Consider the following 16,146-nt stretch of genomic DNA (forward strand, 5'->3'; position numbering starts at 1 on the left):
GGGAAAAGTGCAAAGAAGGAGACAGATGTGACAAGTGAAAGTAAAGTCATAAGTGAAAATGTAGTTGTGAATGAAAAGGAAAGTTCAAAGGGTAAAAATACTGAAACCGAAGAGAAACGAAAAGAAAAAGAAGTGTGAGTGATCTCCGCCCTTACAAGTGTGCTGTGTGTGGAAGAACTTACCAAATGCTGAAGACTCTGAAGAGTCATGAACGTGTTCACAGCGACAGTACGGAATATGAATGCAATGTTTGTGGCAAAGGTTTTCACATCCCAAGTCGGCTCAAGTACCACATGAGAATACACACAGGTGAACGACCTTTCCAGTGCACGATATGTGGGAACGCGTTTGTGAGGAATGGCCACCTGACCCATCACATGAAGACACATGAAGCTGACCGGCCGTACAAGTGTCCTGTTTGTGGTAAAGGCTTCACTGAAGTGTGTTACCTGAAGGTACATGAGCGCAACCACACTGGCGAGAAGCCGTACCAGTGTGATAAGTGCGGTAAATGTTTCACCAACTCTTCATCATTCCACATCCATCAGCGTGTACATAGCAGCAAAGCTGTCAAATGTGATACGTGCGGTAAGGAATTCCACTCCGGAAAAACTCTGACGCAGCACCAAGGAATCCATTCTGGTGTCCGACCATACGTTTGTGACTTTTGTGGTAAAGGTTGTCTTACATTGTCCCGATTGAATCGTCATAAACGGACTCACTCTGGCGACAAGCCTCACAAGTGTACGATGTGCGACAAAAGGTTCTTTGATGCAAGTGACCTCAAACTCCATCTTAGAATTCACACTGGCGAGAAACCATTTAAGTGCGATGTATGCAACAAAAAGTTTACTCTGAAGGAATCCTTGAATCGTCATGTGGTCGTGCACATAGATGATCGGCCACACAAATGTAATGAATGTGGGAAAGGTTTTGCAACTCCGAGGCAGCTAACTAAGCACACCAACATTCATTTTGGGGCAAAGAAGTTCATCTGTGAGCTGTGTGGGAAGTCGTTTTTGACATCCAATGCCCTGAAGTCTCACAACCAGACCCATGCCGGGTACCGGCCACACAAGTGTGACATCTGTGGGCGCATGTATCGCAGTTCCTGGTACCTTCAGGTAAGTTCCAACATTTTCTTCATCCAGGGCCTCTTTAATATGCGACCTGTGAAGGTCCGGGTTAGAATATTGATCTTCAGTAACCCATGCTTGTCTTAAGAGGCGACTAACGGGATCGGGTGGCCAGGCTCGCAGACTTGGTTGACACATGTCATTGTATCCCAATTGTGCAGATCGATGCTGTTGATCACTCGATTGTCTGGTCCTGACTCAATTATTTACAGACTGCCGCCATATAGCTGGAATATTGCTGAGTACGGCGTAAAACTACACTCACTCACTCACTCTTTAATATGCACGGGTGGCCAAGTCATCTGAGGCACTACAGTTCATGGTGAAGAGTTACATTTCTTCTTCTTGCCATAAACTTATGATTGGTGGTTTCAACCTGATTATATATTAGGTCTGTGAGCACCATACAGGTGATTGTGGGTTTCACCAAACTGGCATTGGCAGACTTTTCCCCAAGGCTGACATGCCATATTATATATGAAATATTGCTTAAAGCAGTGTCGAACCCACTCACAAGTCACACACTCATTGTTTTTTGCCATGGTTGCTTGTAATTCATTGTTTAAAAAAGTACTGGGAACCTTTGTGTAGGACTTGTAAGTTCAGATTTAGTTTCGTCATTTGTGATATCCATTTAAATATTTAATGCAGTGTTTTAGGGTATTTTAGTGTCATGCCTGTTTTAACCTTTGTCATACAGATACTGGTCATTGACTGTCGAAATCCTTCGTGGTCATGATTACTAGGTTAAATGGAACAGATTTGAAAACTTCACACTGATCAATCTGTTCTGATGAATAGTTTGAATTATTATCTTTGGAGTTGGACATAATCATAATTTTGTACTATTGACGTTTGTCTGCTTCAGGTTCATCGTAAGACTCACACAGGGGAGAACCTGATCCAGTGTCACACATGTGGCGACTGGTTCGTCAATCCGTCCTACTTCAAACTCCACCAGCAGAAGCATTGCAAGGGGAGACTACTCTACTGCAGTGTCTGCAAACATGGCTTCTCTAACAACCATGCCCTTCAGAGTCATATGGGCATCCACACAGGTGAACGTCCTTTTGGATGTGATATTTGTGGAAAAGCTTTTGCAAAAGCAACCTTGCGTCAGGATCATATGCGACGCCATTCAGAGCAGATGGTTCATAAGTGCAGCTTTTGTGGCAAGGGGTTCAAGAGAACCAATGATCGGAAGAAGCATGAACTTCGTCATGAAAGAAAGATGCGAAAACTCCATCTTCCTGACCGACTGAAACCTGGCCACAAGGACAACGTTGCTGCCCAGCAAGAAAGGGATATCCTGCAAGAAGCAACAGAGAGCATCCGAGACGCTGAAAGCACATCCGTGATGGACGTTGAAATGGGAGATGTTGAAGAACCTCGTGTTTTGACAGAGCATGTTGTGCTCACAACAATAGACTCCAGCCAGATCTCGGAGCAGCAGGATCTGGCTGAGGACAAAGAGAGACCCACACATAGGATGATGGTGGCTGTTGATCACTCCTATTATTCAGACAATAATGTTCCGATGGTCTCTGATCATGTCCTGTCAACTTCAGGAGGAATTCCCATCCACGCCCTGGCCTCTGACCCAAGCCCAATGTTCGCCACAGGTAACCAAGCAGGGTTACAGGTGGTGTCCGGCCAGCATGCTCTGTCACAGGTTCAAGGTCAGAATGGCTTGGTTGTAGGACAAGGATGCCTGCAGCCTCTAACCCCCTTGCAGCCGACTGCCCTACCTCATCCCAGTCACCAGGGGATGGTGGCGACGCATCCCGATCAACGCCTTCCTCCCAATATGGGACACAACCCGTCCCTTCCACATCCAATGTCAGCACATTCCTGGATGTACTGAAGTCACAGTTGCTCCTATCTATCTCTCCCATTGGCACTAATTTCTGTTGTTGTTGGAATAGGTCCCAGCCAAATGAAGGTTTTGAAAGGCATTTAGAAGTTGGACGAACATGAATACATGACACTTTTATGGATAACAACTTCTTTTTATTCTTTACACGGTGGTTGGACAGGTGACTTCAAACGTAGGCCTTTAGGAATTATCTTGTTATCTCTGCAGCGTAGTAGAAAGGTGAGGTGGTTGTTGGTCCTGATGTTCTTGTGGACGATGCTGTTGTACTGGTTCATGTCACTTATTGCCTGATGAAGGAGCAAGAATTAGCTCTGAAACGTCGTGTAAAGAATAAAAAGAAGCTGTTATCCATAAAAGTGTCCTGTATTCAGGTCCCAGCCACTTGTTTTGGTTGCAGGAGGCTCACGATGGTGTCATAGTTGTCATTGTCATTGTACCTGGAGTATACATGTTGACATCATATAGCTGGAATATTGCAATACAACAAACCAAACACCTTGATAAGTCAGGGTTCAATTTTTTTTTAAAAAGACACTTGCCACAGGGCAAGTGACTTTAAGAAAGTAACTTGTCCTGACTAATTTTCCACTTGCCCTGATTTTATGACATAATTATGATGATGTAATTATGAAAGAAGAAATCAACATGGTATTTGATGTTAATGTTTATTGGACTATTTATTGAAAAGTGATAAATAGCAAAGAAAGATAACTCTACTTTATTATCATTGCGAAATGTAATAGCTACATTTTGAGCAGATATGAAATTAAATCAAAGTTTATTTGCAGTTTGAAACCATAAGTGGAAATTATCTAGTAGCCCACGGACAAGTAAGATACCATTATTTGGTTGCCCGAAATGAAAACTGGCTTGTCCCGGGCGTCGGGCGATGGGATTTTTGAACCCCTGTAACTAATAATGATAATGATGTAGAGCATCGCATCCTTCTATCAGCATGCTCAAAGTGCTGACATCATCACCCCACAACAGGAACAAATCTTAATGGACGTCTTTATTGTAATGGATGCGACGTTTCGGTGTATATGCTAACACCGTTACCAAGCATGAGATACACCCCAGTCAGTAGTTAGGTGGGCACTCAATATTCATTATCAGATCCCTGGGGAATATACAACACTGGGTGACCTGTATTGTACTAGACTGATTGCAATTGTTGGATGAACCCACATAGATACTATGTCACATTGCAGAGATCACAATGAACTGATGGCATTAGGCTTGTGTTACCATCCTACAGGGATTTAGCTGGAATCAAATATCTTAAAACTTTCCTTGAATTTTTCAAGTTTTGCCAGACATTTATCTGCATCAATACCTGACTTTTAAAAACCTGTTGGCATTTTTATGTCCGATAAAATGAACCCATCTAGATAACCTCCTGGCAGTGAGTGCACTCTCCTGTGGATATGAAATTTTCTTGACATCAATATATTTTGTACAATTTTAACATTTTACGTTACCAACATGTAAAATATGTTTTGAAGGAAACAATAAGAAATTGTAATTTTTTTAGGCACCGAGTCATGTTTACATTTACTTACCAACATTTACATTTTCTACTAGGCTGTGATTGTGATTTTGTGATCTTATCCAGTGTGTTTTAAGCTGAAAATGCAGTGATATAATTAATGCATGTTTTCCATGATACCCATGATGATTATGTACTTCTAAGCTATGAAAACAGACAAAAACACAGGTGTTACCATGGTAACTAGGATTACAAAATACTCGTAACAATGGCAACACTTTGGGTTTTTTGGCAAGTTTTTCAGTTTAGCTGTGTAATAAAAAATATTACACTGCTATGGGTGACAAAACTTTCCAAAACATAAACTTTTACAGATATCCAAGATTGTACATGACACAGAAATGTATGTCCAATACACACAAAGTAATAGAATGGACACCGTTAAATACTGGATCCCAATTTGTTCACAACAATATACATTGTACAAGATTCTTAACAAAAATATAAAGGACCTGTAATTAAAACAATTAGAAATTCATACAGCACACTTAACTATTTCATTACTTCACAGGAGTATCTCATATTTACTGTAAGGACCCTTGAAATTATATGTCGGTTATATGTCGGGGGTATGGTAGGATGGAGGTGTTCATAGATCAAACTGTTTTGTTGTGGAGGTAAAACTGTCGGTATGAATTTTACTTGTTATGTAGACCGATCTATGTCAGGGTAAAGACTGCGAGCTGGTACAATCAGAGATTCTACTAGTAGAGATTGCGATCAGAGTCCCTACTGGTAGAGACACTGATTATATAGAATAACCTATACAATCGCCATCTCTACTTTTAGAATCTCCAATTTTACCAGATCGCAATCTCTACCCTGACATCTGTTTATAAGTGGGATGTTTTTATTGACGTATGTGAGGTGAGGTGAGGTGACGTGAGGTGAAATTGGGTTTAACGTCGTGCTTGAGAATATTTTGCTCATATGACGACATGCATGCGTGTGTAGGTGCGGCTGCTTGTACTAGCCCAGACTGAAGCTGGTTCAATAGTGCTAGCCCACTGAGATACCATGCCGCAGTGAAGCATGAATACCCCACTTAGACACATTATACTGACTCCTTGCTGACCCGTCCTTGATGTACCCATTAATGCTGAGAGCCAGGCAGGTACCAACAAGTACCATATTTTAACGCGCCTTTTTTTGTTGATTTTGTTGGGGATCGAACCGCAACCTTCCGCTCTCCGGGCGGACACTAACCACTACACCACGGAGGCGGTCTTGATGTATGTGAATGGTATGATGACTGAAATATTCACCAATATTTGTTAATAGTAAAACCAAATTGAGTGGTGATGTTATACCCTTCCTAATGCTATGGGTGTGATTGGTATTCCAGTCCAGCGCTTGTCTGTCATAGGGTTGATAATGTTTTGCAATTCAATCATGAGCCTGAATCAAGACTTTCGACATGAGAAACACTTCCAAACTCTTAAATATTTTGTAAGTCCCTGATTTGGTTGTCAATAACATATCTGCAGTATTCTCTTCTTTTTAAACCCAAATAACTTGAAATGTAATGTGTTGTACGTACATTTGTATTGTGAATCAGGGGTTCTAAATCAGTGTGTTTGTATCATGGGGCTTCTGTTGGGATACATTACTGTATTGCTGTAGGGTATATCACAAATGTAAGAAAAGAACATATACCCTCTCTATTATCATGATTATTTATAAGAGATAGTGGACATCTGAAAGTATGCAAAGCTAAAAAAATACACAAAAATGCCATATTTCCCCCCTACATGATTCAGCATATACCCTTTGGTCACAGAATTTTTCAGAGATTTGAAGATCTCTGGCTTAAAACTAAAGTGTCTGTAACACTATCTGATGCCAAATGATTGGGTATGGTTGAGAAGGTCACACAAATCCTTATTAACTGACGGTTACTCTGATCATTCTGACATTGATGACGTCATATTTATAGTCATATTCGGCCGTCCTGTACTAACCTTTAATCATAAGGAAGTAGATGTTATACGTGTATTGTTCATGTTTATACCTACCATTGATGTACAATATAAGATAAGATAAGATAATTCTTTATTGTCCCAAGGGAAATTTGTTTTGCATCATACGTTCTCCAGTTTTTCATTCATAAAGCAGCCATACATAACATTGCAATTGGTAATCATGAAATAATCAGGATATAAATACATCAATTTAGTACACAAACATAGATATTGAATAGAATTTGGACAATTAAAACACAAGTCATTCACAGAATTTGTTGTTGATACATCTAATACTGGCTGGAACAAATGAGTGGCTTAACCCTGTTTGTTCTAAATGTCGCATACTTAAATTTGCTGCTCATAACAAATGCCGATACTTTCGATAGGAAGCCCAATTATTTTAGATGCAGTGTTTACGATGTTTGAAAGTTTGTTTTTATTCTGAACAGACAGGTTCCTGAACCAACTCAAGAAATTAAAGGTTATGACACTTTGAATAAAGGTTGTGTAAAATAACATCATGATAGTTTGGTCGATTTTAAAATGTTTCAACTTCCACTTCTCTGGAAGTGTTTAAGTGTTAGTTTGGTACACAACCTACAGTATTCTTTAGTTGTAAAACTTCACCTCATATACGGTTCTGGTTTTTGATTTATTCTTTCTTCTCTCGAGGAGACGAGAGCAGTGAGAAAGAGCATGTATCCATTGTGGTCTGCATTGCTAGTGCATTGCAGCCTGTAACAATAGTCACTTGTCCAAGGGCTATATTAGTTTATTACAGGAGTTGTTATTAGGGGTGAAATGGTATACCCCAATATTAGTAGTTTGCCTTCGGTTTGGTATATTGTCCAGACGTCCTGCAATCCAAAAACAAGCATGAGCATATCACACCAATCTTGCAACAACTTCACTGGATTCCAGTTCAGTACCGCATTGAGTACAAGCTTCTCATGTTTGTGTTCAAAGCCATACATCATCAAGCTCCATCATATCTTGTGGACCTTATCCACAAGTATGAACCAGACAGATCGTTGAGGTCTTCAGCAACACTTCAACTGACAGTTCCGAGGACACGGACAGTTCAATCTGGTGACAGAAGTTTCATCAAGGCGGGTCCCACTCTGTGGAATAAGCTTCCGCAGAACTTTCAGACAATCACAGACTTTGAGACATTTAAGCGAGAGTTTAAGACCCTTTTATTCCAACGAGCCTATGGCCTGCACCTCTGAGCAATTATTGGATTCAGGCGCATTACAAATCTGAACTTTATTATTATTATTTTCAGTTTTCATACTGTCATTTTATTAACCTTTTTAAGTGACAGTTTTGTTCATTCAAAATAACACAGATCATGGTTATTTTGTTTCCATGTTGTTAAACAATATAAGGTTAGTCTCTTGTCAGTTTTCTGTATTATGATCATATCTCATATACCGAACGGAAACGGACTGAACCGAAGGCCTTGTACCGCAATACGTACCGTACCATGGTAAGAGCATACCGTTTCACCCCTAGTTGTTATCCATAAACTGCGTCTACTTTACTTAATGTAATGTTTGTTAAACAGTTAAACAGCCTACAGAGAGATTTACTATGAAATATGTTGCATGTCAGTTATAGATTTTATGGCAGTCCTTACTTCTTCACCCTGATAAATCATAACGGTTTCAACGGATACGGAAAAATGTAAATAGATTGTATTTACCTTCATGACATCTATCAGGGCTCGAATTAAGCATTTAGAACTTGCAGTGCAATCTGAAACTGCACAATACTACCTCATACATATACCAACACCCAGGGCATGTCAACATTTGGCTGTTCAAGAACACAGACAGAAAACAGAATGGTAAGGAACTGCATGGAGCTGTGACTCTTTAACAGTGGTGGGTTCTGTTACTGTTCTTGTCACATGATATTGGATGAAATCATCTAATCAGACCCAGATTTCTTTTGTTATAGTGCTGGGCCTGGTTGTCCAAAACTCGGTTATCTTTTAACCACTGGTTAAATACTCTTAACCGGCCGTTAAAGTTAACCAAGTGGTTAAAGCGTTTCTCAAAACCCGGTTATCTTTAACCCGTCGTTATCTTTTTTCTAGTAACCTCGTTACTGTGCTTTTCATTTAATATTTTCGAATTGCCCTCCACCCAGCTTTGAATAATGTTTTCTTCCTCCACCGAAAAATTCCTACTTCTTTTCTTTCTTGGTTTTAGGTTTTCAGGCGGTGATATCTCTTTTGGTGCCTCCATCTCTGACATTGACGGAAGTAAACAAACTATTGCATTATGGGATTGATAGAACTTTAACCACTACTTTAACCACGACGTTAAAGATAACCATGACGTTAGTAAACGTCAGTGTTTAACATGGACTGTGCAACCCTCTTTTAACGTTCGGTTAGCTAACAGCGGGTTAAGGATTTAACAGTCGGTTAAAAGTTAACCGAGTGTTAAGATAACCGAGTTTTGAACAACCGGGCCCTGTTCTAAATTATCAATACCAAAACTCAAGAATAATTGATTATTTTATATTGAGCTGCAGGCGCAACCTGTTTTTGTTTTGTTTTCTTGGTGCAACAAGGTTTTTTTTGCACCATGTGCAATCATGTTTCGTCTCAGGAAATTGAGCCCTGTTAAAAAGTTCTCCAGCTTAATTGCAGAACAATTCATCTCAAAAACATAGATAACTGGTGATCCTTAAACTGTTTATGTTTAACATTAACATTGATACATAATAGAACCTTAAGCATACAAAGAAGTACAATATTGGTGGAAATAAATAAATAATGAATTTTTTGTTAAGATAGGTAGGATATATATTCTTTATGGATGAAACTTTCTATATTAATCATGATAGATTATAGATTGTCACTCTTGCTTGACAATGGTATTAGAATCCATACTATAACATCACATCATAATATAATAATGAAGTTGTCATCCTTACAGTATCCTACCTTTCTTATTTCTCATCAACCTGTAACAGTCCTATCAAACAGAATTTGTAATTTTCATAGCTAAATTTCTTGCAATTTAGAGTCGACAGGTCTGTAAACTAAGATAAAAGTAAAAGTTGTCTAGATAATTTATGTGGAGATCTATTGATCCAGATGAGAACACTAGAATGCTATACCTCAACTGCCGAGTTTTCTCAGCATACAAAGATTTCCGAGCATTTGACTGGCCACATGGACATTTTTTATTTGATTAATATACCGATGATTTCCAGTGAAAAGACAACTCTTAATGTTCACAGATTATAGAATATCCTGTTTATGTTCACGATTCATATGGGCAGTTATTTTAAACCCTGATGAGCTCTTTGATTGACAGTTAAAGTGATGCACATAAGAAGTGGAAATTTCTGTCAACTTATGTAATAAGAGGAACTCGCTTCAGATTTCCCAATATCTACTTACTCCTTTATCCCTGTTTTCATTTATCTGATGAAGGGGTCAGAAATTGCTCTCAAACATTTTGTTCCAATTATTTACAGAGGTTGACAACAATAACATTGCCCCTTCCGCCAGCAAATACAGAAAGTTTGTATGAAGTTTTGTAGAAATTTATATGTTACTTACAAGGTTTTAAGGCTGTTTTACACTTACAATGTTATATATTTTATATGATGAATATTTAGTATGCATTTTGCTGTTATGCTGCCATTTTTAATTAATTTGTGAACATTGTTAATGATTTCTGTAACTGAAGTTTGTTGATGCTGTTCAAGTAGGTTTTTCCCACGTTGCTTTGTTGATGAAAACTATTACCATACTTATTACAATTTTCTCAGTACTACATTTCCAACTTAAAAGGAGAACAAATATATGATATAGTTTCCATTAAGTTCTTGGTAGAAGAATGAGGACTATTTTTATGGATATACAACTTCTTTATTCTGAATAAAGAAGTTGTATATCCGTAAACATAGTCCTTATTCTTCATCTACCCAACTTCTAGAATGCCAATCAAAGAAGTCAAGTTCTTAGTATGTGGAAATAATGTCATAAAGGTATCTTTTTAAAAAAAAACTTAAAGGATGAAACAAATATTTTTGTTGTTTACTGACTTGAACAAAATATCTTTGAAAAGTTGATGTTGACAGATTGAATACTTACGAATGAATGTTTTTGTGCAGGTTTACATATTTTCTTCATAAAATATGTACTAGTACACAGAATATTTTGAGGATATTTCTGATAGATATCGTTCTGTTACATTCAAATATCTACACGGCAAAAGTTTCATTTGATTTCTAGAAATGTATTTTGATATTGTTTATAAGGTGATGTACTTTTGTAATTTCAAGATGGCTTCAAACATCAATATGGTCATCTAATTAATCCATTCTGTTTGTACTTAATGATTAAAGACATTAGCAGATAAAAGAATATTTAAGCTGCAGGGGTTTTGATATTAAGTGGGGCGGTGGGGTAGCCTAATGATTAAAGCGTTGGCTCGTCACGCCGAAGACCCGGGTTCGAATCCCAACATGGGTACAATGTGTGAAGCCCATTTCTGGTGTCCCCCGCCGTGATGTTGCTGGAGTATTGCTAAAAGCAGCGTAAAACCAAACTCAGTCAGTCAGTGATATCAAGTACCAGTATATCAACATTTGTGTTTAAATTTGAAACCCTCCTTTGAAAACCTCTGATGTTGACTTGTGATTATATGTTTTGTAGCAATAAATACATAGGCGGGGGTGTGTATTAATCAATATTACCTCTAATTTGGCACTGAACCTCTGGATTAGAGGGTAATGCACACGGGCACTGCCTGAACCTTTTGGTTCGAGAATATTACAAAATGTATCAACAGATACGAGGTGATTGTATTTATGATTTATCAATATTTACTTTGGCACTGTGCCACGGGTTAGAGGGTAATGCTCACAGACACTGCCTTAAGCCTATCGGTTAGAGGGTATTGCTATGAGGTGAGGTGAAATTTGGTTTAACGTCACGCTGGAGAATATTTCGCTCATATGACGATGTGCATGCATGTGTGTGTGTGTGTGTAGGTGCAGCTGCTTGTACTAGCCCAGACTGAAGCTGGTTTTATAGTGCTAGCCCACTGAGATACCATGCCGCAGTGAAGCATGAATACCCCACTCAGACACATTATACTGACTCCAAGCCGACCAGTCCTTGTTGTACCCATTAATGCCGAGCGCCAGGCAGGGGTATTGCTATGAAACATAAATGACTCTGATACTTAGGTGAGAGTTTGATTTTATCAATGTCTCTACTTTGTATCACATTGTCAACATGCTGTTATCAGGTGCACTGGGTGCCCAGGAGACTGTTATTTAAACCTTTGCTGGGTAATATCACATAATATTTATCCGTAGGCAATTTGTGTCTGTATTCTTGGAATGGTTCTGGTTAGTTCACAGCCTTTGTCAAGATGATGTATAGTTCATGCTATCAGTGGGAAGTACATTTGTGGTTTACACTCTTAAAGAGACACAGCTCATGGTGAGGTGAGGTGAAATTGGGTTTAACGTCGTGCTTGAGAATATTTCGCTCATATGACGACGTGCATGCGTGTGTATGTGTATGTGTGGCTGCTTGTACTAGCCCAGACTTAAGCTGGTTTTATAGTGCTAGCCCACTGAGATACCATGCCGCAGTGAAGCATGAATACCCCACTCAGACACATTATACTGACTCTGAGCCGACCAGTCCTTGTTGTACCCATCAATGCCGAGCGCTAGGCAGGGACCAACAAGTACCATATTTTAACGTCTTTTGGTATGACGCGGTCGGGGATCTAACCCGCGACCACAGCTCATGGACATATGATGTTTCAGCTGATCATAAATAAGAATTTTGTCTTCATATCTATTATTGTTACAAGTATGTGGTGGTGTTTCTTCAATATCACATTTTTTCTGATCATAGCTATAGAGTCAGACACATTTACCCTGTGACATGTTGTCGTAGTGAAGTGTTGAGTATGTTCATATATATACGAGGGCACACAGTATTTGGTGTTATTACTAAGGTTGTGTAATTAAAGATGTACATTTTAATGACTTGTTGCAAAGATCTGTATTTCTGTAACATGACAGAGTAAATAATGCATTGACTTTTTGGTCTCTATTTTTGCTTTCTCAGTATTTCACGTACCGTATATGACCGTCTATAAGCCGACCCTATGGATGACCCCCAAACTTGACCTCAAAATCAGTGTCAAAATCATATCTCTCATGAATAGTTACCCGCGAGAACAGAGACCAGAGTACCCGGTAAGTATGTTCCATCAACGACGAGACACCATTACGAGAATATTATGTGCATATACATATGTTAGAGAACATGTGAGACATGACAATGGAAACATTTATGGACGCACTGGATTCATTTGAAACTTGGACGGTGGGGTAGCCTTCTAGCTAAAGCGTTAGTTTGTTTGGCTGACAGCTGGGTCAGTTCCCAACATAGTTATTGTGTCCCTCTGTCATGAGATTCTGGAATATTGCTTCAAGTGGGCAAAACTAGATGGCCACATCAAAAGAATCCGGGACTCTCAGCAAATACAACTTTATTGCTTCCCACTGAAGTCCTGCTATTGGACTATACTCACTTCTGCGACCGCCTCCGTGGTGTAGTGGTTAGAGCGTCCGCCCGGAGAGCGGAAGGTCGTGGGCTCGATCCCCGACCGCGTCATACCAAAAGACGTTAAAATATGGTACTTGTTGGTCCCTGCCTGGCGCTCGGCATTAATGGGTACAACAAGGACTGGTCGGCTCGGAATCAGTATAATGTGTCTGAGTGGGGTATCCATGCTTCACTGCGGCATGGTATCTCAGTGGGCTAGCACTATAAAAACAGCTTCAGTCTGGGCTAGTACAAGCAGCCGCACATACACACACACGCATGCACGTTATCATATGAGCGAAATATTCTCAAGCACGACGTTAAATCCAATTTCACCTCACCTCACCTCACTCACTTCTGCAAGAATCCTCGTCACTATGTGGCTGAAATATTGCCGAGGTGACATTAAATTTTGATTCACTCTGCAAGAATCCAAGGCAACAGTGTGCCAGATCCCATATACACTTTTGACCTACTATTGCTGTACCAACTGCGGCCTTTTATTGTGAAAAATTGTGTTTATGTTCGAAACTGAATCCCTTCTTAACTAATTGTCTACTTGTGCAAATGCAGAGACTGTTAAAATCAGGTTAAAACTGTCTTCAGCAACCCAAGCATCTTGTAACAGGCGATTAATGGAAGGTCAGACTTGGTTGATGCATGTCATCCTATCCCAGTTGTGCAGATCGGTGCTCAAGACGTCAGTCACTGGATTGTCTGGTCCAGAATTGATTACAGACCGCCGTCATGTAACTGGCACAATGGTGTCAAACAAGAAGAAAAAATAATAAATTTTAACATAACATCTAAAATATATGTATGTTCAGTTTGACCATTGACCTTCCTCTCTTAACACTCCTGCTTTATCCTTTACACCAGGTAATTACAACCAGTTGAACAAAATAACAAACACCAATTCACATCATACATACTTTAATATACGGCTCCCAGACCGAAATGAAGATCGGCAATATAAGAGTTGTCTACATACAAGTGTTTACACCTGAATTTACAGACTGTTTACATGGATAAAAACTTACAAATTTGTCTCCGTCAAATTTGTATTTCTAAGAAATGATGGTGAGATTAAGTTCGGAAGTATGAGAATTTAAGACACATTTTTGGATAACGAGATGTCACAATGCAGGACGACATCCAGGTGTTTTGAAGTTTCTATCCTTGTAAACTTTCTTACATGATCTGCTATACGTAAGTGCAATTATGATATGTCTGAGAGTCTCAATCATCGAACACACACCAGTCATTCGAACAGAATGTTCAAAGCCTGCTGGGATTGTGCCAGAATGTGTTCCCATGGTTACGGGCCCGTTTCACAAGGTAACTGTAGCTCTATGACTATCGTAGGTCCATGCTTAATTATATAGGAGTTCCGATAATCGTATTGCAACGAATGTTCTATGAAACAAGCCCCTGGATTACCATCAGCAGGACTGCAACATCTACACTAGAAAAAGTTGCTCAGTGGATATAAAAATATGAAAGTTTTTTTTACAGTTGTACGTTAGCAAAAAAGGTGAGGCCAGCATTATTAGCATTGGCATGTGTGAAATAATTTGTTATCTTGACAATTTCATATTTAAAGTCTAAAATTCGAATAATGTATTCACAGTTTGGGTGTATCTATTCTATTAGTCACACAATGTTAAGCATCCCCTCTGGGTTAGAGGGTAACGCATGCAGGCACTGCCTGAGCCTCTGGGTTCCAGGGTAACACACACAGGCACTGCCTGAGCCTCATGGTTAGAGGGTAATGCCTGCAGGCACTGCCTGAGCCTGGGGGTTATAGGGTAACGCACGCAGGCACTGCCTGAGCCTCGGGGTTAGAGGGTAATGCCTGCAGGCACTGCCTTAGCATAAACTAATAGTTACACGACATGGTTTTCGTGCTTTGCACAAATCAATAAGGCGCTTAATTACTGGCAACGAAAGGCTGGCAGTCATCTAGGCATCATATGGGTTTGGTTTTACAGAGGGACAAAACATTGCAGACACTCTGGTACAAATACAGTAGTCATTTGTTAGCACCAGATAGGTCTGAGTGAGTGCAGAATATTTCACTGATAGATGTTAATGCTGTTTGTTTGAACAGGACACATATTGATATAAACAGGCATTTGGCAATCAGGGTCTGATTCCATTGGTCAGTTCATACTGACTTTAGTACCTGACCAATTCTACTGGACATTTGATAGATATTTCAGTATTCAATCAAGCTTGGATATTCTAAATCATTCTGAAACATCCATGATTTAATCATTCTGAAACATCCATGATTTAATCATTCTGAAACATCCATGATTTATTCATTTTAAACATCCATGATTTAATCATTCTGAAACATCCATGATTTAATCATTTTAAACATCCATGATTTAATCATTTTGAAACATCTATAATGTAATCATTTTGAAACATCTATAATGTAATCATTTTGAAACATCTATAATTTAATCATTTTGAAACATCTATGATTTAATTATTTTGAAACATCTATAATCTAATCATTATAGAATGAATTTAGTTCCTAGGGCTAATAAGTACATTTCTACGAGTTTTGTTATTGCATTTTCTAAATATAAGTCAATACATCTCCCATATGATGATAGCTGAGTGGAACTACAAAAATAAGTAACTAGCTGAGTGAATTTTGATTATACTGTCACGATGACCATACACAGAGATAGCAAGTGGCTTTCCTCTTGTACTACGATGAATCCAGTTCTATGTGGCGAGGCATAGAACTTCAATATGATACACAATGAATAGAAGTGATATTGAGATAAAAATCAGTCAAAAAGTCTCGAAATGATATACCTTGTACATTTTTACCTTGCCACTCACTCAACAAAAATTGAGCATTACCAGCAGGTTAGGTTTTCAATGAATTCATCATGTCTATCATATGGTGTTCACCCTGGAAAAAATGTGTAAAATAATGGTTCAATGTCATAAATGTTCAAATCTTACCATTTTGCTCAGAAAATGCGCAATTTTTC

At 39.0% G+C, this 16,146-nt stretch overlaps 1 protein-coding gene across 1 annotated transcript in view; it reads left to right on the plus strand.

Moving 5' to 3' along the window:
* LOC124254751 overlaps nucleotides 1-3,601 on the plus strand; it is a 26,231-nt gene extending 22,630 nt beyond the window's left edge. The window contains exons 5-6 of the mRNA XM_046688599.1: nucleotides 113-1,124; nucleotides 2,005-3,601. Of these exons, the coding sequence (XP_046544555.1) occupies nucleotides 113-1,124; nucleotides 2,005-3,000 (2,008 nt within the window). The 3' untranslated portion in view covers nucleotides 3,001-3,601. The remainder of the gene's footprint in view (nucleotides 1-112; nucleotides 1,125-2,004) is intronic.
* Nucleotides 3,602-16,146: the final 12,545 nt, after the last annotated feature.

This window comes from Haliotis rubra, unplaced genomic scaffold (assembly GCF_003918875.1).
Source record: "Haliotis rubra isolate DU_JTF1 unplaced genomic scaffold, ASM391887v1 Scf580, whole genome shotgun sequence".
Lineage (NCBI taxonomy): Eukaryota > Metazoa > Mollusca > Gastropoda > Lepetellida > Haliotidae > Haliotis > Haliotis rubra.